Here is a 25724-nt window from a genome sequence, read left to right on the forward strand (position 1 = left end):
GAGTATCTATGCAACGCTCTGTACGATTAATGAATGACGAATTGCTGTGCATCTTGATCTTGCTATGCGAAGTGATCACCTGACTGCGTCGCTCACCAGGGTCCCATAGCTCAGCCGAAGCTACCCTTCAAGCGCCGTCTCCACTGCCGTTCCCCATATCCCCACAACGACAGACGCGACAGGTATCATGCGTCCGATATCGTACTATCACACAATGCACCCGTCGCTACCCATAGTTATATACCATCGACGGGATGGATGTTGGTGAGATCGGACAAGTAGCCGTCATTTTGGGTAATCCGAAGTCGGCTCGGAGTTATTGCGTTCAAAAGCCGATACACGGAAAGTTCAGCGCATCAGCATCAAGCTAGATACCGTTATCGTACGACTACCGTGACTTTGTGTCGCGTTTCTCTTTCTTCTCGAGCTCTGTCATTGAGCTTTTGAGATTTTCCAACTTACCTCTAGGCGTTGTCGCCAGCTGATTCAATCACTGTCCATCGCTTGCGACGCGCAAAAGTTATCCCGTGAACAGCCGCTCGTTACATGCAGCATAGAAAGAGAGAGTTCGTCAGTCACAGGAGGAAGCTGCAATGGGGGAAGAGCAGAAACAGGTCAAGAGGTCAATTGCCATTGGCGACGAGCCCGTTATTTTGAAGGAAACGATACCTGCGATGACGACACCGAAAGACACGCCCAAAGACGCGCCGACGAAGTGGAACACAAACAAACTCGGTCTGCGCCTTGGAAGCGATGCGCTCGCTGCATGCGCTGCTGGTACGCTCGTTGCGCCCATCATCACGATGATCGACAAAGGCATCATGGAGAACGCGAGCGGGAGAAACACACTCGGCGAGAGCTTGAAGACGAGCGCTCGAGAGCTGCTACTGAAGCCGCACCGATTTCTGGGAAGTCGGCCGTTCGTGCTGATCTTCGTATGTCTCTCTCCTGTGCAAGTCATCGAGCAACACAAACTGACGCAACTCATCAGAGCCTGTACTTCGGCACCTACTTCACCGCAAACAGCATCGACACCGTCTCCTCCGCACGCACCAACACCGCCTACTCCAGCACCACCGCTGGCACTTCCAAGTTCCTGGCAGTCTCGACCTCGAACCTCGCCCTCTGCCTCTACAAAGACAACCAGTTTACCCAGCTCTTCGGCAGCAGCGGCTCGAAACGACCCGTCCCCCTGCCCACATTCGCTCTCTTCACCGTCCGCGACTGCCTGACAATCTTCGCCTCGTTCAACCTGCCGCCACTCTTCGCGCCCAAGATCGACGCTTACATGGGCGACGAGATGAGGAGGTACGTCGCGGGCGCCAGCGTCGCGCAGTTTGCGACCCCAGCTGCGATCCAGTTCGTGAGCACCCCGCTGCATCTGCTGGGTCTGGATCTGTACAACCGTCCCGGTGCGGGCATGGCCGGGGCCGAGGGTCGCGTTGCGCAGGTTGTGAAGAACTGGGCTAAGAGCGCGTTTGCCAGAATTGGGAGGATCATTCCTGCGTTTGGTGTGGGAGGCGTAGTGAACACGAAGGTGAGGAGAGGTTTGATGGAAAGGCTGGAGTAAATCGCGGAACTCGAGAGGAAAAGTATACATTGGGCCATTCAGCGTGTATAAATGCGCTGCACGTATCTACCAGCATTTGGTATTCACGATGGCGTTACGGGCGAAAAGCATGGCACTCCACTCAAGCTGCGTTCAGCAGCCTCATGGTCAGTACATAGCACGGCGTTTGATCTAGACATTTTTGCACCTAGACATGAGATCATGCAACAACAGTTTCTCAACCACTTGGCCCTCCGTGTGCTCTTGCGACCGTTTGGCGTCTGAGACTGACTCACCGCTCACGCGTGTATTTAAACCGCCGCCGCCCTAATCTTTTATCTCCTTCGTCACTGCTTGTAAGTCACTGCTTGTAAAGCTGATCGACTCGAAAACGACATAGCTTGTGCGCCATGCTGGTCCGTCGGTCTGCTGCGAACTTTCTGCCGAAACGATGTGGAGACATTGCATGACCACTCCGGATTCTCTGTCAAAATTTGACGAAGACAAGGCCATGTCTGTCGATGTCGAATCCCCTGTCATAAGAAAATGACGTCTGTCTGCCTCCGACTCTCTGCCAAACCACCATCGGGAATCTTGTGTCTGTCTGCTTGGATTACGTGCCAAACGTCAGAATCAAACCTCAGGACGTGCCTGACTGCTTTTCTCTGCGAAAGCAATGAATACAAAGGGCGATGCCTGTCTTGGTCCAACGCTCTACTAATGCAGTTGAAGAAGCAGCATGTCTGTTTCTTGCCTTCTTCTTTGTATCGAAATAATCTCGTGGACGTCTATATGTCCGACCGACGTGGGTCTCCTCAACGCACACTATTCGAAATGTTCTGTCCCTGATCTGACCTCAACCCCACCAAAGGCAAACGGTTCATGTACGTTATTCATTCCGGTCGCTGAGTCTTATGTTGAACATCTGCGCTTGATGTCTGGAAACCCAAATTTAAGTCTGTGACCATTATCCTCTCGGTGCCGGCTCGAAGAAAGTGGCATTATCTGTTATGTTTGCGCTGTTATGCATCAGTATCTGCTGCTTCTATGACTTTAGCCGCATGCTGAGAGTCCAAGTAACAAGTGTGCTCAATGTAGTTTCGTTGGCTAGGTTCGCACTGTTCTGGCCGTCCCTTTGTCTGTCCTCAAATTCCTCAACCAGGAATTCATGTGGAAAGCACCCTGCGGATCTATTGAAACTGATCCCAGCGAAGACATGAAACGGAACAACCTTCATATAGCGTTGATGCGTGTCCTCTAATATTGGCATGGAACCTTCACCTCGAGTTTAGGCTGTTGTTCCGACTACACACTCCTGAAATCTGCGAGATAGAATCCACCCCTATACTGTGCATCACCAGGACTATCACTTCTGTCTTGATTTTGCATATCTAAAAGAGTCTCCGTTTGTGAGATGGCCTCCTGCTTCGATTCTTGTCTGCCTCTCTCTAGATCTCTGCCCCTCACACCAGCTCGGAACAAACCATTTCTATACTCTCTGAAACCTTACACCGAAAGGGCACACATGCTCTATGATGAGCTTGGTCTCTCTGCTCTCTGGGTTCCATAAACTTTGAAGTAAGCTGGCGGGACGTCTATGTATGTTTTGCTCTCTCTCTCTACTCTTGCTACTTTAAAATGGTAAGAACTGAACAGATGGCGTGCGCCTGATCGATGATAGCATCAGGTTTAGCCACGCCTGATTTTGCCTGTGACACGATTTTAAACCAGAAAGATCTATATCCTTCTCGCTTTTGTTCGGGGGCAACTTCCTCAAGTGACTATTCCTTTGCCTAGATTTACATGAATGATAGGAATTTTTGGGGGGGTCTTGTTTTCGATTTAGTGATCGTATGTACAAGACATCTACGGTTGCAATTGATTGGAATGTGATCTAGTTATCACCATTCAGAGAGTGTCGTGCAAATACATCTTGAATCGGCAGCACTACCGCAAAGGAAGCACAAGTTATTGGTAAAACTAGTCTTCCAGACCGAGAACCCACTTCAGACCACCCGCAACATGTTCAACGAAGTACGGCTCGGTATAGCTCTCCTTAGTATGTCCCATGCCAGTGTACCATGACCTCGCCTTACCCTCGAAGGTCGAATACCAGGAGATGGGATGTTCAGGCGCCATGCTCAAGTACGCTGGTGTGATCTCATCGATGTAAGTTTCCTCTAGAATAGCGAGTACAGTGTAATGCGAAGATTCGCTCGGGTTGGTTCGGTACGAGTACCACTCATCTGTTCTGTTTTCTGATACGGGAAGACCGACTGTTGAAGGATGTGTCGTGTCTTTGATAGTGACGATATCGGATCGAATGTTGCCAGCTGATATTGTTAGTCATAGTCAGTGAACGAGTCACCGATGTTCGGTGACACTTCAAATCACTCACAGGCGGGATAACGCTCGAGCTGGGCTGGACTGCATGTCCATTCAGGAGCGCAGGGGTGGAACTCAAACTGCAGATGTGAGTCGGATGCGCAATTTTTCTCATGTGAGAACTGACCTGTGCTCCAACTAACGTGTTGTACCAAGGTGGTGTGTTGTTTCCAAAGTCGCCGGCTAAATCAGACTTGCATCAGTGGATGTCTATGATGGAAATGGAGAAATTTTATACGCACCAGCGTGTATGCCCAACCACGAACCACCGTTGAGCAAGTACTCATGTAGTGCCTCATATTCGTGCGAAACAAGAAGATCGCCTGTTGTGTGCAAGAACACCAGGCTTGAGTAGCTGCTCAATCCTTCCGATGTAAAGATCGAAGAGTCTTCTGTGGCAGTGACAGACCATCCATTCTCGTTGGCGATGGAAGTAACGAGCTCAATAGCATCCGGGATACTATCAACATTGCGTGAGTTTGGGTCTCGTGTGAACATACAGATGTCACTCACCTTTCATGACGGTAACCAGCAGTCTTGCTGAAGAGCAAAAGGCTACGGTCAGAGTTGAGGGCTGTCAAGTACTGTGATCAGGAATGTACATGATAAAATGACACATGTACTCACAAGTTGATTGAGCAGCAGCAACAGCGAAAGCTGCCAAGGCAAGTGCGAATCTCATTGTGAAAGTAGGAAGCTGTCGTAAGGTGATATCGAGATCACGTCTTCCAGCCAGCCTTTCATATAAGGTCACCAACATATGACGCAACCTCCAGCAACATGGCAAACTCCACGCCAAGGTAGACCAAGGTTGGCCGAGATAGGAAGGAGATTTATCTTTTCTACGAGTGGGCTCTTCGGTTTCACCTAGCGCTTGCGTGTCGGCCGGCGCAATTCACGAGTGTCGGTGGGTACTGTGCAATGAAAGAAGGACGAGGCCCTCGGCCGATGGTCTATCATACTCGTGTGTGGGTACCTGCATGCTGTGAAGCCACATTCTGCCGGCACCACCACGGCAGTTATGACGTGGTACAGAGGTCCAGGATCGCACTGAGGTATGGGATAGAGCATGGTGAAATTTCTACACAAAGCCTTCCCTGTCAAGCGCTGTTCTTTTTTGGCGCAGTCCGAGGCTTGCCACGCGCCCCTGCAATTGCGCAAGTGGCGATGTTGTTTATATGAAATGGATACTACGGTTCCTGTCACGAGCAGTGTAAGTGGATCGCGGAGTGGCTAATAACGATAGGGGCTGGGGTGTTAAAACTTTAACAACCTTGAATTGGACAAGCGGAAGGCAATTAATACCTTCAGATATTATGATTGGGTGAAATTCTCCAATACAGCTTCGCGCGTCTTCGGTCCGTACCGCTACATGCCTTTTCTGGCGCAGCCGCCGTGGTGCAGACTTGCGACATTGAGCTAGAAGAATACTAGTTAAAGATCCTGCGGATAAGCTGTTCCTCCTTTTGCAACTAAGAAGATAAGATCGAAGGATCAGGTAGGTCTTTACCTAATCCTGAGCTAACCGTGTTCTACTACCTTCAATGACAGAACCTTGGAATGATTCAGGGGGCGTAGATCGGACTCCTTGTGCTCATCCGCCCGATCTGCTTGCTTTAAACAAGACATCTGCATCTAGCAGCATCACGTTCATATTGCCACATCGATTTCTCTGCTCTTCCAGTATGTGCAACAGAGATTGTCACCGTACGGCCTCCGAAGTGAGCCTTGGGTATTAATAAACCAGACAATGTCCAGCGAGACCTTCGCTCGGATAATTCGAATGAAATCGGTTCTTCCTTCATCTTAATCATCGATGATCTAGGCCCAGCATCGACTTTGATCCGCCTCACTTAGGACTTTCTGTTCAACCCATTCCAATTCGTCATTGTTGTATTCTCCGTTAATACCTAGCCAGTTAAGTGGCCCATCAGGCATGGCTTAGTGATCGTTATTCTTATTTCAATGATGGAAATACTGTTGGTAGTCAATTCCAGTAAACTCTACTTACTTTGGTCGTTCCCATATACTCAGTACGTCCTTGTGTGGCCACTTACCTTAATTTTGCCTCCGACAATTCAAAGGAAACCGTGAAGTAGCGTTCCGAGTTGTCGGCAAAGTTGAGGGTGGCCGTGCGGATGCTGAAGTTGGGTGGCGAGCGTGGGGTGGAATGAGAGCTTGAAACGCAATGAGCACTGTCTTAGAGAATGAGGGTCTGGAACTGATGTCTCATGGCTTGGACGCTCGAGGCGCGGGTGATTCTGGGGTTTAATTTGCTCATCAAGCTAGTGGGACTGGATGCGTTCACCTTGTTGTCTGTGCTGGATTCCGCAAACAAGCATGCGTTGAGTTATGAGTTATGGTCTCCTAGACAAACAGTTGCGGCGGTGTACGACAAATGATATGAGGAGCATGAATAGGCGATTGGTGTGAGCTTTGGGTCCACTATCGGTTCTTGTTATCCTGAATTTGGCATCCAATTCGTCCTCACCGATGTCGGGCACATCACAAGTCAGAGCAAAGTCGATGTTGAGACCCTTGTCCCTAATGTTGAATTCTGATGGGAAACTGATGGTTGTGGGATGTGTGAGGCGTATGTCAGGTGGAATGTTGATTGCGTGTCGCACGATGATACTGGGTTACAAAGTTGGGTCAATAACACTGCATTTAGCACCTGGAAAACACCACGAAGGGGGTTTGGCTTATATAGGATGGTAGGATGGTAGGGTCTCTTACATTTATAGCAGGTTTTTGTATTCAGCACGCAGGTATATTATTCTATCAGGTATTCTATCCAGGGAGAAAGGGCGAGAGGGGGGAACGAGAAAATTGGAGAGGGGGTAGAGGCAGAGAACGAGAGAGAAAGCGAGAGCGAGAGCGAAAGAGAGACAGAGTAGATATCATAACGAAAGAGAAGAGGGGTAGAGAAGTATATTAAGTGTGAAATTGTGCCCATACTTGGTAGTACGTTTTATAGTACTACTTAATAATCCAAAAGTGGCAATACAAGTGGCTATTCTCCACGTTATTGGCCCGCCGGGGGTTGGATTTAACATTTCTAACCAATCGGAAACATTTCGGTATCTCTGTCCCATAGGCGGGGTCCTGCACATGGCAAGTACCGAGACAACGGCGGTCCCCGACCTATCTGACTCGCCGGGGCCTGGAATGGATGCCATTACCAAGTCTTCTGTGAGGGTCTGCTTCGAGTCTGCGATGCTATCTGCCTAGGTGGCTAATGTAGGTATGGTCAATGTCGTGCTGATAATTGCTGCCTCTCCCACCAACAGGGTCTGGATCAATTGAACCGAGGAAATGTGCAAGACAGCGGTAGGTATGTACGCTTCATCTCTATCTCTATTATAATACGGATCTCTACACAGTATACTCCGTCATGTGGCTAGCTGACTTCACGCTGTTTACCAGCCGGCCGTTCCTTCTTCGGTAAGTGCACGCAGAGTGACTTCATCAAAGCGGAAGGTATTCATCAATCCACCAACCCATTCAAATGCGTCCTTCAAGCCGGTCCGTACCTCGATATGACCTCCGCACGACCTGAGTCTGCATCTTTCAAGCTCTTCGGACGAAACAAAGTGGAAGCCACGATTTCGTCCGTCAATGGCCTGGAGAATCACTAGTCAAGGCTCTAGAGCTACATATCGTGTTGACGATGCCCTGCTCAAACCCGATGAGCCCGAACAGCCTGCTAAAATCTGGCGAGGGGGTGATATATACGAGTATGAAAGGAACACTGCTAAGCGACTTACCATTTCTGGGATACCATTTCTAACGACCTACCGGTAATTGCAAAAGGAAGTGACTTAGTACCGATACCACTCATCAGGTTGTTCTGTCTATAGGACGCATTAACTCCGATTACCCGTTGCTTCCACTGCCGATTGATTGACCAAATTGGGCGCAATGTGAGTCTTATCAAGGTTCTGTTTAAATATGGCGCCAAAGGCCCCAATCGATGCATGAAGAAGGACCAAATGTTCATTCAGCCTCTCGGCCAGCATTCACTCAGTAACCGCAGTCCAAGTTGAATTCCGGAATACATCGGCATACTATCATCAGATCCAAAAGATGAGTTTCATGCCTCGTGGGTCGATTCTGATGATACCAATGGGTATCTTGCGACTATTATATCACACTCATCACAGTGTATAAGCGTTCTGTCTTTGACTCTGGCTATGACTTCCCGCTGTGCAAATGTCAAGCGATGGGGTATACGTCGAGATTGAGCATACGGGTCGCAGTGCTGGCCGATATGTACTTCATGTTCGCCTCCATGAAGTGACACCACAGCTAGCTGCTGTGGATTACACTGTATCGAACTATGTGAAGTAACTTGGGATACCTAGCATCAGTGAAGAGATATACAAGATACTTCTTGACATTACGTATGCCGTTGTCGCCGAACCGAGCCAGTAAGGTGGTCTTGCACCCCTTCATCGCGGCATATCGACCAACAGCACGTTCATGACTTGAGGTCAGCGGCGACCAGGTTGCTGGAATGAACTCCTGGTCCGCATACCTCATAGCCGGGTGTTTCCGATATCAGACATCTTTGGGAGTGGATCCATGACGCTAAACTGCGTATTCCCGGTCCTCATGACGTTTAGTTCAAAACATCATTCTCCTTAATTCCAAGCTCCTGGCGTTTCGGCCCTTCATCGCGTCCAGTTTCAGATTAGCAACCTTGTCACAGCTCCTTCGCTCCGCTAGCTGCATCTGGCAAATATAACAGTTCTGCAGCTTCTTCGCCAAGCTCTCACCCCACTTCCCGGTGGACTGTAGTAAGGATCCTCTCAAGGTTTGAATAGATGCGCACGGCGAGAATCCAGAAGTGAGGTTCAAGGATGAACAAGCATACTTGATGCTAACGACTGTCTACCTAGGTAGAGACTTGCGCGATATCGGACAACAAGTGAGAGATCCAGCGTCTTTTGGAGCACTAAAAGTGACGGCTATACAGGTCTTTTTCTTATCTCGAAGAGATATCAAGACTTGCATACTTTGACTCTGGTGAGAACCAAGCACGAGTCGCATGTCGTGAGCACGGGCTAGAATCACGCCTTAAGATCTGGACGCAATGTCTCTGTACTTACTTAGTGCTTCAAAGGATGAACAAGCTAAGAAGGAAAGGCATTTGCATGAAAGGAGCCGAAACAGCTCGGAGGAAAGACTACATAGGTATTGACGCTATCTGGAACCTCCAGCTACGGCCTCATGTCGGTTCTTTCACTGCTCACAGTATGGCCAGAGTTATTCGATGCAGAGCTTGAAGTCTGGAAGACCTCCATTTTTCCTTGCAGCTACTTCCCCTGCCATACTATATTCCAGCTTCTCCGGAAACTCGGCCCTTGACCATCTACATCAAAAACGCAACGGGCTCCATACATGTCTGCCTTCCTTGTCCAACTTCTCGCGTCTCAAAACGTAACTTCCACTCCATGGATCAACGCCCACAAATGTGTGTACGAGCACATGAATCGATGAAAATGCATGGGTTCGTCCTTCGTGTATCAAAAAAGCCTATCGACATCACATGCCAGGTAGTGTGTAGATGTTCAGTAGTCCATAAATTAAAGACCTTGTGCCAACTCACTCCTTCTTCTCTCTCATCAACACAATGTGCATCTTTCCCTGATCAAAAATCAAAAAACGAATTACACCACTCCATGGGTTGTCATTTCTCCCTCCTGCTTCAAGTGCATGTGATAAAAGATCGTGGCTTCTTTCGATTAATTTGAATACCCTCGAGCTCTCCGATCCAGTCATGTCGAATCAGATGGACACCGTCCACATGGTCCTTGTCTTCTCCTCTGCTCCAGAATGACCAAACCCCGACAATGTTCGACGACCACACCTGAACTTCCGCAGTCTCAAAAGGAACAGAATTCTCACCCATGCTTTCCTTTCTTGAGAGACTTTCTCTATTTGATAAGCTGCTCGTTCGCAAGAGCATATAAACGACTCGGCTGTCGTGAAGTTTGCCTCCTCCCAACCTTATACTGCTCATCAAATCAAAGTTCAATCAGAACACGGGCATGGTGGTGTCTGCCTCTCCCTTTGTTCAACACAAAACGGAGTGAATTTATGGCTTTCTGCACTCTCCAAAAACCCACCTCGTTCACTACTGAATTTTTTCAACGCTACAATTTAACCCCGAATCATGAAACTTCTCAAATTTGAAGAACTACGAAACAATGTCGCGGATGCCGCAGATGAGGAGGCACAGAAAAGACTTGATGACATCGCACATGACGGAGCCTCTGCGGGTGGTTTTGTTGAACCATCCAGATTGAATGTCCAGATCTTGTCCTGATACTGCTTCTGCCTCCAATTCTCACCACACGACAGGTTCAAAAGTGCATGGTCTTCTTTATCTTTAGTTTCTTTGGCTCCACGGTTTCCGGTACTTTGTTCACGATGAACTCACACTTGCCTCTGTCATGCCATCAGCCAAACACACACTTCACAAAGGTTTCGATAAACGGCCTATGATCTGTCTTCCCCACACAATAACCCCATGAATAACACTGACCGCCCCAACCATGATGCAAAGAATCACAGTTTCATGGAACCGAGCTCTTCTCTCTCATACGCACCTCCACAGCAACAGCAACAGCAGCAGACATGCACTCTCCATCCACCTCTTCACAGCCACCTCATTATCCGTGACATCGCTTCTTTCAAACCCTTACGCACCACCACAAACACGAATAAGGCGATCTCAAGCCACGCGCCGAACCCCAGATCCGCGATCCCAGCACCGCGACCCGACTGTACATGTACAGCAAGTAGCCAGAAGCAACTGAGCCACAGACAAACCCACACAAGACATACCGCGTTTTTCGACGAGTTTCAGACATACATCGACCCTCATCATGTTTGTTCCATTAATGCGCCACGGGATCCCATGGACACGGAAGCAAGGCTTGGACGGGCACATAATCGCTTTGTTAAGTTGGTTTTGACAGCTCGCCCATCATGTTACAGATGGCTATTTTCTTTCATCACATGGGTAGATCATGTAGAGACATGACACAGGGTTTCGAATTTTAGATAGAGATGGTGGTAGATAGAGCGAAAGCTTGTGGGCTTACTGTTTTGTATGCAGGCGAGCCTCACCCATCACGTTGTAGATGGCTATTTTCTTTCGTCATATGGGTAGATGTTAACACATGACTCAGTATTTCGAGGTTTTGAGAGAGATGGGTGGAAGATGGAGTGAGAGCTTGGGGATTTGCTGTTTTATACGCAGGCGAGCGTGTCAAATCCAGAGTACAAATCGCTTGCGTCATTCTTAGTAACGCTCATTGGGAAAGGGCCGGGCTCATGTAGACCGTTGATGCGAGCTTGTCTCTCGAAAGATTACATATACATATATTCAACCTTGGCCATAGTCAATATCATACCCCAGAGGCTTTCTAGTAGGCATGCAGCAGCATCACAGTAGCAAAGGAAACAGGCATTCATCAATCATGTATCATTCGTGTCACAGCCTGCTAAATGAGATCGCTGTGGGAGTATCGTGAGAAGCTAGGAAAGCCCGCTAAGTAGAACCATCGCTCAGTACCTTTTTGCTCCATGCGCCGGAAGAAATCACACCTTGTCGCACTTTATGCGCCCTCAAGCTACAATGAAGAGCCCTTGGTGCTCTCTTGGACCTTCCTGACGATCGGGACGATCTGGTCGAAGAGAGGGTGCGTACGGTCGAGACCGTTGACCTGGTTGACGACATCCTCCGCCGAGGTGTTCTTGAGGATCTTGGCGAGCTCGACAGACTCCTCATCGCCCTCGACGTTCTGGAAGCGATACGCCATCTCGATGGCACCAAGGAGGGCATCGACCTTCTCGCCCATCTCAGCCAGCTGAGCGGCAGGGCCAACGAAGCGCTCCTTGCGGGAGAGCTTGCGGAGAGGAGCACGGCCGACACGCTCGACGTTGTCCTTGAGAGTGGGGTTGGAAATGCGCTTGACGATCTTCTCGACGTAATCATCCTGCTCTTGTGCCGAGATGCCGTGCTTGTTGACGATCAAGTGGGCGGTCTCCTTGACGGCGGCACGCACAATGTCGTGGAGCTCGTTGTTCTGGAGAACCTCGTGGATGTAGGGAACCTTGCGGTTGTGCCCGTAGTAGGCAGCGGTAGCGTGTGATGTGTTGACAGTGAAGAGCTTGCGCTCGATGTAAGGCTCGAGGTCGTCGACGTAGTGGACACCCTCGATCGCGGGCTTCTTGCCGCCGTTCTCGAAGGGCTTCTGCTCGACGCACCACTCAAAGAACTTCTCGATCTTGACATTGAGACCAGCGCCCGGGTCCTGCTGTGGCACAATGCGGTCAATAGCCGAATTGGCGTAGCGGGCCTTCTTGTCGATGCTCTTGAGGGTCTCCTCGCTCAGCTTGCTCTCGATGAAGCCCTTCCATGTGGTGGTAGCGTTGATGGCGTTCTCGCAGGCGATGACGGCGAGGGGGTAGTCGAGTGTGCGAGCCGTGATGGCCTTGGCGACAGGGTCAGCAACAAACTTGAGGATGTTGGGCCCGACAGCACACGTGACGACATCGGCAGTGGCAATCTCGTGCACGACCTTGTCCATCTCGTGCTTGGAGTTGATGGCCCGGTAGTGGTCGATGGTGAACGTGCGCTCGCCGTCATCGCCGATCTCGGTGACTGTGTATGAAGGTGTCTCCTGGAGCTGAGTGATAATCGAGTCCATGACATCGACGAAGATGACCTCATAGCCAGAGTTGTGCAGAAATTCGGCGACGAAACCACGTCCGATGTTGCCGCCACCGAAGTGAACAGCCTTCTTGTCGTAGGACATGATGTGTGAGGTAGGGGTGTTCGGGTGAGTGAGATTGTAGTAGGGTAAGCTAGAAATGGAGGTCAATTGGGTGTGCAGACGAGGGTGGAGGGAAGGGGAGCATACTGCGCAAGCCCGGTGAGATACTCGGGGCGTGGTGGAGAGAAGTTGTGAAGGTGTGTTTGTTGACGATTGGAGGGGACGGTGTTGATGAGGGGTATTTATGGTAGGAGCTAGGGCCGCCAATGCAGTGACAGGTAGTGCAAACGCAGTGAAGCAGCAAATTGTGGACTTACTTGGCCAGAAGCTTCTTGCGGGACGGGCGGTGTACTGGGGGCTTGGAGACGTTCAGTGCGCTATGTAATTGCAAGTAAGGCTGAATAGCGAGTAAAGGAGGACGTTGGGGGCACGAGTGAGCTGGCGCTGCACCCCGCGATGACGCTGCAGCGAACACCCGATTGGCGGGTAGGAAGGAGCGCCTCCAGGGCAGCAACAGCAACACGCGAGGCTCGCATATTTCGGGAGTAAGATAGAATGCGTGCTCTCACATTTGCTTGTGCACTCCGGCTGGAGGCAGAAAGTAGATGAGCATGCTGCGCGCTGCCCAACAGCTCAACTCCGCCTTCCTCCCGGCCGTGGAGGGCGTCCTCCGAACATGCCATTGTGGAAGTCTTACCGCACCTCTGCCGCAGTTTACGGCAATTTTGGGCGCTCTCCTCGATCACGGTCCGGCTTTCCAGGCACATTCTCACGCGCCGGTGGAGTAAAGACGTCATGGTTCGTACCAAGTGCTGCTCCTCGTTCCCGCCATTAGCTGATGCAAGGTGGGGCAAGCGCGTTTTTTCAGAGACCACATCCTGGTGTAACATCTCTCGAGGCTTGACACGATCGTCATAGATTGATCGATTACAAGAGGCACGTATCGTGCATCGTGATCTGTTTCTGAGAGTCTTATTATCGCCAGCCCACTCACCGCCCATTACAACATCTCCTCTGTGATGACCTCCTGCCCCACTTAAAAATTCTACGCGTGGATAGCTTGCTGCACATGGGGGTACACAGCCACCATGCGGTGATAAAGATCTGGATGCAATCTCATCAGGACCTCCGGCTCCCAAGCCATTCCAACAAAGATTGTATCAATACCGCTGCTCAGCGGGGTAGTGAAGATCTTGCAGATTTGCAGACCGATCAGAAACGCAAACGCAACAACCACGGGTGTGTAGCCGCCGTCCTGATTGTATGCGGGTGACGTGAAGATCAGGTACAGATATGCAAGTAGGGCACACGCGTAGCCAACGAAGGTTGCACCCATTGAGAGTACCGGGCCGATGAGGCATTCGTTGACAAGGGCGTCAATTCCGCGATCTTTGATCATCCTGCGTAGGCTTAGAGTGGGGGTCGTATTAACTTTCTGGCTTTACTTACCGCCAAGTATCCTTTGCGGCAGCAACGTAGGCTTTTCCATAAAGCGCAATGTACGAGAATGCGTAGCGATTCAAGAATTCGACAGCCCACTCGAGGATGCCGATGAGGCAGCCAAGCACGCAGAAGAGGATCGAACCGACTAGATTACCATCTCCGGAAGCCGATCGCTGGGCAGCAGAGCACAGCTGGCGCAAGAATTGAATAATGGCCACGAGCAGACTTCCCAGGCTGATGCTGCCGAAGCTGTAGGTCAGGGCGCGCTTCAAGGCGCCGCGAGTCGCACCCTTCGGAAACTTCTCGTGATCGGGGTTGAAATACCACGAGCCATAGACGCCAGAGATGGTGACGTGGATGGTGTTCTTGAGCCACCTGCGTTGTCAGTGCATGATTCTTCCTACGCAGACCTCCAACTTACTCAGAGAACCAGTACATAGCAAACGTGACGAATACAATCAGACCAATGACCTTGCCGTTGCTGCAGCCGCCAGTGCCGCTATTGCAAGCAGGATTGTTACCAGGATGGTAGGTCGCGTAGATCGCCACGAGCGTGACAGAGAACCAGGCGCTCATCGCCATCGCAATCAGACCTCCAATCAGCGAAATCAAGTAAGTATGCCCAAACTTCTTCGAAACATCGATCGCGGTCTGCAGCATCAAGACGCTGAAGGGGATGCGGGGAATCCAGCTGATGAAGCAGATCACGTAGAAGATGCTGAACAGCAGAAACACGATACCTCCGGACCAGTAGCGGCGCGAGAGCATGTAAAGAGCCGTGACGAATCCGAAAACGATGTTGAGGATCCCCGTGATCCAAATCAGCTGTTTTGTGGCATGTCTTGCGAGCAGCATGTACGCGTAGCTAAGGACAGTGGCCATGCCGAGCACAAACGCGAACAGAATGACAGTGTTGGAGCTCAATCCAAAGTCGTTGCGGCCGCCGTAGATGCCGCCGTTGAAGCCGATGTTTTGCGCTGCGAATAGTCAGGAGCTGCAATGCCAGCGCAATGCTGTCGAACTCACAGTATCCCCTAATTGCAAGCCCAGACACTGCGACGTATCCGAGGAATACTGCGATCAGGAGCAGTCCAGCCCACCAGTCGTTGTATTTCGGCCTCTCGATCTTGAACGCTTGGTCGAAGCTTGGCTTTTCGCCATAGTCCATCTGCGCATAGCCAGGCTGTTGCTGCGGGTGTTGCGGCGGCGGCGGGCCCTGGGGTGCAGCGTAGTTGTTGCCATACTGCGGAGGTTGCTGGCTGTAGTTCATGGGCGGCTGCTGTCCATACTGTTGTCCATTGTAGGCGTTCTGTGGCTGCTGTGGTGCGCCAGAGTAGTATCCAGCAGCTTCGCCCTGTTGCGCCATTGTGACGCTGGAATGGGTGCTTGTCGCGCGTGGGTTAACAATGAAAGCTCGAAGGAGGGGTCGACGGGTCGAAACAGATTGTGGTCAACAAAGGCTAATCAAACGAGGTTCCTAGACGTCACACGTCACGATGGGCAATATTGGTTGCATTCGACCATGGGAGCTGCGACCAATGCGCCATCCTGTGGCTGAAGATCGCTGCTAGCGTGCTTCAGTGCGACACACGATTGGTCAATTTGTTACATTGACAGGAGCTCCGGCGCAAGTTCATCGAACAATCGTGGCGCCAGCTCGAAGAGGCCCAGATTGTCGCGTCCGCCGAGCCCAGCCAACCGCGGCGTGGAGCTTGTCCCTTTTCCCAGCGACGATCGGTGTGTTTTCAGCTTGACAGGCATTGCAACTATCAGAACGAGATGTTGAACGTGCGGCACATTCCAAATCTTCGACTGTGCCCTTGCATTGCCAAACCCGCCAAACGTCTCGCAAGTCTCGCAAACGCGTCGTGAGTGCCGATTGCCGTCGTCTCCATCATGTCTGCTCGCCAAAGGTTTTCCTCCGCTCTCCCGGCTTGGGGTCGCGAGTGTCGTCCCAAGCCGTCTCGTGAAGGTTTTTGAAATGAGCGATCCAGCCGGTTAACCGCGTACGGGCCGAGCTTGGGACTTTCATTCGGTGCTGCTGACCATGACTCAACGCGTGCTCGCTCCCAGTTGTGCAGGCACAATTGCGCAAGCGCCTTCACAAGCGACCTCTGTAACGACTGCGTATAACAGCACTCACTCCGCCTTCGCCTTCAGCGCTGCGCGCTCCTTCGCGTGCGCCCAGACATACACAAACGGATAGATGGTCTCCGGGATCAGCGTAACGACCATGCCCGCAACACTCCAAAACGACCCAACATAAGCCCAGTTCATCGGCGCGTTGAGGTACCTCCAAATGAACACCAAGAACGCGCAGATGCAGCCCAGATACCTCGTGATCCTGTTCTCATCAGTCAAATCCCCACATCCCATTCCCACCGTACTTGAACTCACCAAATCTCCAAACTCTGCCCTTTCGTATCCCCCCTCTTCACCAGATAGTAAACCTGCCCCCACCCAATCGGCAGCTCGAGATACACCCCCGTCCAGAACGCCGTCAACTGCTCCCGCTCATCAGGCCACACCCTGCCCAGCGCCCACAAGAACCCGATGCCCGCGACCGTCAACGCCAGCAGCCTCGCCACCGTCCTCCGCCGCTCCTCCGCGCGGTACGCGCGCGCCAGCGCCACGCCGACGAAACCCACGTCGAACAGGAACCACACGAAGAAGCAGGCGCGCTGCCACGCGGCGGTCGTGCAGACGTACGCGTAGTACAGCTCGTAGGCCATGGTCTGGGACAGGAACAGCACGGAGCCGGCCAGGAAGCGGTCGCTGTACGTGCGCGTCATGTAGAAGAGGTAGCACAGCGTGTACAGCAGGCCGCAGGCGATGATCAGGAAGTCGGTGATGAAGAAGTAGGACTCGGGGGGGTGCAGGGCGAGGTCCGCAGACTGCGGGATGAGGTGGTAGGAGGAGTAGTTGTGGGCGAGTTCGAACATGGTGGCGGTGTTGGGGCGTGGGTGGGCGTTGACAGAAGCTCGTTGACAGAGGCTTGTTGACAGAGGTTTGGCGATGGTGGTGGTCGGCGTACCCTCCGTGTCTTTAAGAACGGTCCTGTGAATTCGACAGTGACAGCCAGGTCATCAGCGTCCACACATCGAGCCCACAGCAGTCCTTGAAGACCCCAACAGCCTTTATTGAAGTCCCACTCCTACGACGACAATTCCCGGTTGACGTGCAAGCCACACGCCCAGCATCCGAGACGCTCCGGACCAGGCCACCCTCCACGGCAGCACCGGGTTTGCCATTCCATTCACGCCTCCCAGCGCCAACCGACCCGACACCACGCCTGCTCCGCATTCATCCACTGCCTGCGCCCACGCTGTTCGCTGGAGCGGTAGTCCTACCGATCGCATCGAGGGCTGCCGAGCACCCGAAGGCTGGGATTCTGGTGGTTGCGGTAAGCGTCAGGAGATGACGTATGCGGATCGCACTTGAAAGAGGGAAGCCGTGGAGGGTGTGTGGCTGTGGGTACCTAAGTCTAGGAAGTACCGGACGCTAGGCAAGGTGGGGTTAGTTTACCAACTCCATAGACTCATAGTGGCTCTCGCGCTGTAGAGTAAATGGCGGAGTCCAACGGGGGGTGTAGACCCAGTAGTCCATCATGCAACAGCGAGGTAGAGAAAACACAAGAAAACTCTGTAGAACACTTTGGTGCCTACAGTGTAGGTGATGCTTGACTGAATCTTAGCTTGGGGTGTTATAGTAGCGACAACTTCTGTGTCGAAGTCGGGCAGCTTGAAGCTCGCTTCTCTGCCGTTTTTCCCAAACGAGAGAGACAGCTTGCAGGATCAACATCCTACAGGATCATCAGCCAAGACCACCCTCGCTGACAGAAGCGTGTACCATAACACAACTCCACGATCTCGCCATGCAGACCCGTTGACCGCGGGCTTACAGACAAATCAAGAAACAACCAGACGCGAGACGTACTCTCTCGTCGAAAACATGACTGGCACTCCACTGTTCACCGCAGCAACAGGGACCGAGTCTTAGGCTTACCAGAAAAGTGATATACTGTTTCGTATGCGTACACGACAACACACCGACTTACCTGGCTCTTTACAGTCGCGGGGGAAAGACGACACTAGCATAGATTGAAACACATAATCGAGTGACAAACCTTCGCGCAGAAAACTCCAAGCGCCACGGTGCTTGAGCAATCGAGCCACAAACCCTCATCGCCGCTTCGGTGACGATGATGCAGTAGGCGATCGCGAAGAAGGATTGAGTTGGGCGAAGAAAGTAGGCAGATCACGACCGCCTTGCTCAGTGACGCAGCGCGTTCACTTCACCTATCGCTTACCATGTTTCTACCCGGCGTTTGCACGTAGCGACTGAAATGGCGCTTGCGCGTCGACCGCTTCTGCCTAACGCCGTCTACTTCTTCCGCAACACTCTCTGCAGGACCGTCGTCAAAATGGCTGGCCCACCGCTGCACCGAAACGGTACGAAGCAGCCAAACTCTTCGACGACGGCGGTATAGGCGGCAACGTCCGGTTAGCAACGCACAACCCAACGGAAGTAAACGTTCAGCGCAGTTGCGCAAGCAGGAACTAACCTGGCGCTGGGAGTGACTGGAGTCTTCCCCATACTACTTCATCAACAGCGCTATTCTCGTCCTGGATATGTTATCCACGTGTCTGTTGGAAGACAGCGGTGAAGCGCGCAATTGCGTCGAAGCGACAGCGCCATAACGTCCGTAGCCCGAAACACGCAAAGCTCGTTGCGCGCGCGCGGGGCTTACATGTGTATGAGCACACGCTCGACTCCCCGGTTCTTGGCGCACGACAGCCCCGGAGCCGAATACCGAGGCGCTGAAGGATTGCGTCTGGGAAAGAGGACTCGGCTTAATGGGCTTTGCATCCCAAGCTCGTCTTTCTCCGTACGCCGTGGAGCGCGGGGCCATCGAGCCACCACCTTCATCGGCGCCGAGGATCTGAAGCCGGGGTCGGGGTGGGACAGCGCTTCGACTTGCTCGCGAACCGGCAGCAGGAGCAAAGACTCGGAAGCATCCAGGGCATGTCTTCGCATCCCGAGACTCGAGGCTGATGCGTCAGATGCCTCACCGTGGACGCACAGGACCACGAACACCACAGCCGCCCAAGCACTCCAGCGCCGCGCCCGCCCCCGTCGCACAGCCGTCGCCCCGCGCCGTAGAACAGCGCCGTGTGGAACCCTGCGTCTCCGCCCCCCCTGTGCCGGTGTGCCACGGCGCCGCACGGGGAGCGGGCTGCAGCCGTTGCGGTGCGCGGGCGCACGAGTGCGGGTTCCGGGTTTTGCGGGATAGGCGCACAAGGGCTGCGGGATAGGCGCGGGCGCGTTCGCACTGGAGGGCTGCGGGGTCGGGAGCGTGCGGTGCTGTCGTGTCGTGCCGTGCCGTCGTGTGTGGGCGCGGGTACCGGCTCGCTGTACGGGGGCTGGCGAGCGGATGGACGGTGGAGAGTCGAGCAACACCAGCTCGTCGCTGCACTGCGCTGCGCTGCGCTGCGTTGCGTTGAGGCCACAGGGATCTCGTTTCCGGGTGTTGCAGACACGGTTTCGCCGTCGCATCGCTCGCGCGGCATCGCAGCTGCGCGCGCCTGTCTCCGCATGCTCGTCTGCACCGCCCATCTGCGCCTGCACTGCTGATCATCCCGCGACAAGATCTCCAGCGAGGCCACCCGCCACGCTCGGCAATCGGCTGGCGCTCTAGCGCGAACCCGATCGACTCACCTACGTCCCTGTCGCATCCCTACCAGTCCCCAACACAGTGTCAGTAAGTGTCCAGGAAAAGTGCGAGAAGGCGCGCAAGCAGGCGTGGAAGTAGCAGCGAGCACGCTCCGGAGGTAAATAGCGGTCTGTCTGGTATCCGCCGCATCCGGACCGCGCGGTCGCGCGCCCGTATCGCCAGGGCTGAAACGGCGGGACTTTGCGGCGGGAAGGATGCTGTGGCTGGGCGCCTGACATTGGCGCTCGACGACCGATAAGCGTTGTACTGGATTGTACGAGCGCAGGAAATTGGCGCAAGCAACGGCGCGGAGCAGCGCCGATGCGATCGCGAGAGCGGGCGCTGGCGTCGGCGGTGCGTGTCGGCGCGCGGACTGCTTTTCACGCCGAAGCAGGTAGCACGGGCGGCTTTGATGCGTGCAACGAGTCTCTCGCACCCAGCGCAGGAGCGGGCATTATCATTTCATTGTATCAGCACTGGGCAGCAGGAAGCGAGCCCGCGCGGCGACGCGCACAGGGCTGGCCGTAAAGCGTATGCGTATCTCATTGTCTGGCAAAGTCTCTGCTCAAACGGCGTTAGACCCTGTGCTTGATCGCGTTAGAGACCCCTTCTAGGGAGCTCAGGGAGGTTAGCACGCAGACTTCCGTGCGGACGCGCGGGCGTGCAATAGTGCCGCTGCTTGGCCTGCGTCAGGGCGCCGGCTGCGGATCGTCCGCGCAGAGCGAGCAGGCCATGGTGCTGGTGTCGCGTGACAGTGGGATACCTGCCCAGGGGGCGCAGTTGCGGAGCGTCTGGCAGCGCAACAGCCCCCCCAGATCGCAAGCACCGCGGACACGGTGCTGGATGTGTTGTCCGGGGCAGGACAGGCCTGCGGGACTGACGCGGCGTGGTTGCAAGCTCGACGCGTGGACCCATGCCAAGCAGCAAGATTCAGGCTCACAGGGATGCACAGGAACCGCATCGCAGGACGCCCGGCATCCGCGGTGCTCCACTTAATCCAGCGTCTCCTTTCCCTGTGTGACTTTTCTTGGTTATCTTGTGCGTCTGTCCAGCGACGCTCCAGGTTCTCAAGCGCTGCTCTCTCGTCATTCCTTTGCTTGTGTCCGGGCCTGCCGCTGTAGCCCTACGAACCCACCGCACCGACGTAATCCAGAATCATCCGCCGATCTCCACGTTAGAACTCGGCTGTGCTTACCTGGTTGGACATCCCATGACCCCTGCGCAACCGCTCGACTCTCACGACTCTCACGACTCTCGTACGTCGCTCGCCGCCGTGCGACTCGATATCAAGAACCTTTTGCTCCGGGACAGCTCCACCGCGCCGTCATGAACTCGACATTACCGGGCAACGAGCCCGAATGGAGCAGCAAGCCAGCATGGAAGCTGCCGGGCTGGGCCGAGCCACTGGTACGTCGAAATATCTCCGGACGCAGGACGCAGCGCTTACGCACATAGATGGTAGCGAGCATCCTCTTTGGCGCGATGGCGCTGACGCGGCGCCGCAACTTCCGCATCTTCGACCGGTCCAACGACGCCAGCGTGGGGTATCTGGACGGCGACGCACACGGGTCCTCGGACGCGCTGCTGGCGTTCCCCGACGACGACAGCGACCCGGGGCACGTCAGCACGGCCAAGTATCCGCCCAAGGTGCGCCGCTGGTGCTGCACCAAGGTGGTCACGCCGAATACCTCGCGCTTCCGGAATAACATCCACAGCCGCGTGCTGCAGCGGTTCCCGTTCCTGATCGAGATGTTCTACTGGGTCATCAACTACGCCTTCTACCGGCTGACGGCGGTGCTGTCGGCGAAGCTGTTTGCCGGGCGGGGCATCTGGGATGTGTCGCAGGAGCACGGGATTGCGGTGCTGGACGCGGAGGAGCACGGAATGCTGAGTTTCCTGTTTCCGATCCGCGAGCAGAGCGTGCAGCAGTGGTTCATGCACGGGCACCAGGACGCGCTGACGGTGCTGAACAAGTGCTACGCGCTGATCCACATCCCGGGGACCGTTGGGTGAGTTTCTTTCAAAACTGTGTCGGGTGCTCGCTAACAGCGCAGGTTCATCTGCTGGTACTACTACGTCGCGCCGTCGTTCGACACGTTTGCGATTGCGCGCCGCACGCTGACGCTGACCAACTTCTGCGCCTTCATCACCTTCGTCGTGTACCCGTGCATGCCGCCGCGGCTGCTGCCCTCGAAGTACGGGTTCCTGGACACGGTGCGCCACGACGACGCGCAGAGCGTGTGGATGAGCGGCAAGTACGTGAACCAGCTGGCGGCGATGCCGTCGATGCACTTTGGCTACTCGTTCTGCATCGGGATGACGATGATCTACCACTCGGGGCTGTTCCGGCGGACGCTGGAGCTGGGCGAGGTGCGCAAGAACGCGTTCTGGAAGATGTTCTACCTGTGTCTCGGGCTGGGGTATCCGACCTTCATCCTCGTGACGATTGTGGCGACGGCGAACCACTACTTCATGGACGCCATGGTGGCGGTGTCGTTTGTGCTGCTGGCGTTCCTGTGCAATAAGGTGTTCTACGTCTTCATCCCGCTCGAGGATCTGCTACTGTATGTTATCCGGGCGGACAAGCCGGTGCCGTCAACGGGCGACCGCTTCCACGAGCGCGGCGGGCGCTTGTAGGGCGTCAGCGGCGTCTGAGCTACTATATTTCGACATCTACTGTTCTCACATATACTTTGGCTGATTTGGCGGCATGGGACCGGCGTTGACTCGGGCGATACTCGACGACTTTTGCATAGCAGCGCTGGAGGTATTCTGCAGCACACTGTACAATATCATGATTTGTTTCTCAACCCATCTGCAATCCGCTGTGATGTATGACGAGACTTGCATATAGGTGGTGTTCGTTGGAGGGTTGGGTGTGAAGGCCGAGCAGTGACGCGGTACGCGCTAGCGCCGTTCCTGCATTAGCCGCGAAGCTCTCCGCTTGAGCTCCCAGCCATCACGACTGTCAGTTCACAAACACACCGGTAAGTCGCCCAGACGTCTCCTCACGCGCCGTGCTCTGTTGTCACTGCAATTCCATTCTCTCCGCTCATTGAGAGTTTCCGCCGCCAAACATCTTACGCGCCGACGCGCTGACAACAACAGCTCCAACCTCACGCGGTGCACTGTTGACACGCGCTCGACTGCCTCATTTCGACCACACACAACCCACAATGGCCGACTCGGAGCAGCCGACACCGATCGAGGGCACCCCCGCCGCGGACGTCGAGATGGGCGACGAGGCCGCGGCGGAGGAGACGGAGACGGGGTTGACGCAGCTGGAGCCCGAGCAGCCGAAGCTGGTGCTGTTTGCCGAGTGAGCGCGTATTTCTTTGGAGGTGCTGCGAGGCGCGGTTGGCACGCAGCAATGGGTTGAGAGCACTGCCCCGTCCGCTGCCAGCACCATTCAGCTCCTCCGCACACGACTGACGCCCCCAGTCTGGTCAAGAGCCCCATCGTCGAGGTCGTCGTCGGCAGCGGCGACCAAACAACCACCTACTCGGCCCACGAAGCCGTCATCCTCAAATCCCCCGAGTTCGCAAAGCAAGTCGAAGCCTTCGCACCCACAGGCGCACGTCTCCCCCCGATCCCCACCCACCCTCTCTAACCCGCTCGCAGCCGCGCAGAATCACCTTTCCAGACTACGACATCGACGCCATGGGCTCCGTAGTCGAGTACCTGTACACGGGCGAGTACTTCCCCAAGAAAACCTCGTCGGCGCGCGACGCCCCGCTGGAAAGGGACCCGCGCCAACCGCACCCCGACGACGACGGCGCGGGCCTGCTCGTGCACGCGCGCGTCTACACACTCGCCGAGCGCCTCGGCCTGCCCGACCTCAAGTCCCTCGCGCACTCGAAGATCCACCGCACCGCATCCACCGCCAAGGGCGAGCTCGCCTACGCCCGCTTCGTCTACAAGGAGTCCAATCCCGACGACCAGACCATCCGCAAGCCCGTTGCCGCCTTCTGGGCCTCGCGCAGCTACAGCCTCAGACACGACGCCGAGCCCGAGTTCCGCGCCATGTGCCTCGAGTTCCCGCAGTTCTCGTACGATGTCCTGCAGTTGGTGCTGGATCAGCAGGAGAAGAGTCGCGGGCGGGCGGACGAGGGGCCGGGCAAGGGCGGGCCGAGCGTGGTGCCGGGGAGTACGAGGAAGCGGGCGCGGGTCAGTCAGATCTAGGGGGCGTGTGTGTTGTAGTTGAGCGAGGCTGGGTAGCGTTGGCTTGGAATAGTGGGTGCAGTCGCTGTCTCTGCATCGCGCGTGACGATGTCGCGGCGCGGCGAGCCCGCTGGCCGGATTCAATGCTGCCTAGGTACTCCCACCCCACACCTGCCCCACAGACGTGAACTCGCATAGCGCGTAGCGCGCTTCACACGTGACATATCCCGTCCGCACAGCATCTCCCGCTCTCTCAACACGCCCCCTGCCGTCTCCCTTCCCTTCCCTGTTCTCCCTGTCCCGCCACCCCTTGCACATCTCCACACCCTTCCCCGTTCCTTGTCTGTGCCCGTTCGCGGGGGACAGCAAGCACACGAGCGCGCGAGACCGTCGGGGTCTGGTTTCCGCTGTGGAGACGCTGGGCTGTGTGGTTGAATGGCGGAGTCTGGAGTTTGTGGTTTGGGGCTTGTAGGTACTTGGACCTCGTACTTGGATGTCGTGCTTGATTATGTTGTGCTTAGATGTCGTGCTTGAACCGCGTGCTTGAACCGCGTGCTCTGGACCTCGTACTTGGACCTCGTACTTTGTATCTCGTACTTTGTATCTCAAGCGCCCCAGATGGGCAAGCGCAGACTCTAGATGCGGAGATACGAGACGCAAGACTAGGATAGGCTCCGTCCGCAGTCTAGACTTCTGGAACACAGACACGCAGACGGTAGATGCCGGACTCGCGGACTCGCGGATCTGGACTGCTGATTGCTGACGGCAGACGCCAGATGCTAGATGTCAGATGCTAGATGCTAGATGTCAGATGCTAGATGCTAGATGCTAGATGCCAGATGCTAGATGCTAGATGTCAGATGTCAGACGCCAGACTAGACACACCTAGTGACTACACACTCCAGACTACACACTCCAGACTACACACTCCAGACTACACACTCCAGACTACACACTCCAGACCCCCCCCCCCCCCCCCTCTCCAAGCCCCTCTGCCCCCGAACCCAGTTCACGCGGTTAAACACTCGACACCTGCGTTGCCGCCGTTCGTGTGTACTATGTAGTCGCTCGCCGGCGATGCTGTGTGTGCTTACTGTGCTTTACCTTGCTTTACTTTACTACACTTTACTTTACTATACTGTATGGATGAAGAACACATGCTACCCAGCGCCCACTCCACGCTCCTCGCTCCTCGCTCCACGCTGCACGCTCTCCACTGCCCGCCCAAGGCACTTCCACACGCCCCGTGACTACCGCAGCGCCGCGGGAAGGGCAGGCGCGATGTGGTATGTAGCGCGCGCGGAGAGCTGCGGGTAGAGTATGTACACGGAAGAAACGGGCTGAGGAGAGAGTGTCACCGAGTAGAAGACACATGTACTGTGTGCGAGACCACAGGCCGTGAGAAGCGCGGCAGCATGCTTCACCCCACCCCGGGCAGTAATATCGGAGTGAAACAGACTGTCGCGTCAGTAGACGGGTGTGCGTGGCGCTCTGCAGGGAGGCGTGGGGTGGTCGTGGTGTTGTGCCCCTGCTGGGAGTGCAGCGCTGGAGCAACTCATGCGATTGGAGAGGTCGTGGGAGTCGGGAATTGTGGGGGTCGGAGGTGTGCAAAGTCGCGTTGAGTATGTTGGCGCGTGAGATCCACGTCCACGAGACGGCGTTGACGGGTCCTGGGAGCCGGGAT

General features: G+C 54.6%; 8 protein-coding genes across 8 annotated transcripts; 4 read left to right on the plus strand and 4 right to left on the minus strand.

Annotated features, from left to right (window-relative positions):
• Nucleotides 1-593: 593 nt before the first annotated feature.
• On the plus strand, nt 594-1570 carry C7974DRAFT_323497 (uncharacterized protein; the record flags this gene model as incomplete). Its single annotated transcript, XM_046138905.1, has 2 exons — nt 594-935; nt 992-1570. 2 exons carry the CDS (start codon nt 594-596, stop codon nt 1568-1570), a joined length of 921 nt encoding a protein of 306 aa, XP_045991124.1.
• A 1940-nt stretch (nt 1571-3510) lies between these two features.
• On the minus strand, nt 3511-4616 carry C7974DRAFT_429495 (Crp/FNR family transcriptional regulator; the record flags this gene model as incomplete). The annotated part of the gene is made up of 6 exons (XM_046144639.1): nt 3511-3882; nt 3948-4014; nt 4062-4117; nt 4177-4394; nt 4448-4508; nt 4562-4616. The coding sequence occupies 6 exons, from the start codon at nt 4614-4616 to the stop codon at nt 3530-3532; spliced, it is 810 nt and encodes a 269-aa protein (XP_045991125.1). The 3' UTR covers nt 3511-3529.
• Nucleotides 4617-11339: 6723 nt separating this feature from the next.
• Nucleotides 11340-12960, minus strand: C7974DRAFT_91178 (mannitol-1-phosphate 5-dehydrogenase). The gene is made up of 2 exons (XM_046147496.1): nt 12871-12960; nt 11340-12814 (listed from the first exon to the last, which is right to left on the minus strand). The coding sequence occupies exon 2, from the start codon at nt 12763-12765 to the stop codon at nt 11578-11580; it is 1188 nt and encodes a 395-aa protein (XP_045991126.1). The 5' UTR covers nt 12766-12814; nt 12871-12960; the 3' UTR covers nt 11340-11577.
• Nucleotides 12961-13639: 679 nt separating this feature from the next.
• On the minus strand, nt 13640-15651 carry C7974DRAFT_91183 (plasma-membrane choline transporter-domain-containing protein). The gene is made up of 4 exons (XM_046147497.1): nt 15193-15651; nt 14588-15143; nt 14173-14541; nt 13640-14123 (listed from the first exon to the last, which is right to left on the minus strand). The coding sequence occupies exons 1-4, from the start codon at nt 15530-15532 to the stop codon at nt 13769-13771; spliced, it is 1620 nt and encodes a 539-aa protein (XP_045991127.1). The 5' UTR covers nt 15533-15651; the 3' UTR covers nt 13640-13768.
• Nucleotides 15652-16305: 654 nt separating this feature from the next.
• C7974DRAFT_418999 (uncharacterized protein) lies at nt 16306-17108 on the minus strand (the record flags this gene model as incomplete). The annotated part of the gene is made up of 2 exons (XM_046144191.1): nt 16306-16510; nt 16564-17108. The coding sequence occupies 2 exons, from the start codon at nt 17106-17108 to the stop codon at nt 16306-16308; spliced, it is 750 nt and encodes a 249-aa protein (XP_045991128.1).
• Nucleotides 17109-21334: 4226 nt separating this feature from the next.
• On the plus strand, nt 21335-22516 carry C7974DRAFT_324074 (PAP2 superfamily-domain-containing protein; the record flags this gene model as incomplete). The annotated part of the gene is made up of 2 exons (XM_046138939.1): nt 21335-21888; nt 21934-22516. The coding sequence occupies 2 exons, from the start codon at nt 21335-21337 to the stop codon at nt 22514-22516; spliced, it is 1137 nt and encodes a 378-aa protein (XP_045991129.1).
• Nucleotides 22517-23055: 539 nt separating this feature from the next.
• Nucleotides 23056-24061, plus strand: C7974DRAFT_438250 (uncharacterized protein; the record flags this gene model as incomplete). Its single annotated transcript, XM_046145246.1, has 3 exons — nt 23056-23198; nt 23321-23453; nt 23501-24061. 3 exons carry the CDS (start codon nt 23056-23058, stop codon nt 24059-24061), a joined length of 837 nt encoding a protein of 278 aa, XP_045991130.1.
• Nucleotides 24062-25042: 981 nt separating this feature from the next.
• C7974DRAFT_91291 (uncharacterized protein) lies at nt 25043-25431 on the plus strand. The gene has a single exon (XM_046147498.1). The coding sequence runs from the start codon at nt 25118-25120 to the stop codon at nt 25355-25357; it is 240 nt and encodes a 79-aa protein (XP_045991131.1). The 5' UTR covers nt 25043-25117; the 3' UTR covers nt 25358-25431.
• The last annotated feature ends 293 nt before the right edge of the window (nt 25432-25724 follow it).

Source organism: Boeremia exigua (assembly GCF_020726555.1).
Source record: "Boeremia exigua strain MPI-SDFR-AT-0100 chromosome Unknown C7974scaffold_16, whole genome shotgun sequence".
NCBI classification, from domain to species: Eukaryota; Fungi; Ascomycota; class Dothideomycetes; order Pleosporales; family Didymellaceae; genus Boeremia; species Boeremia exigua.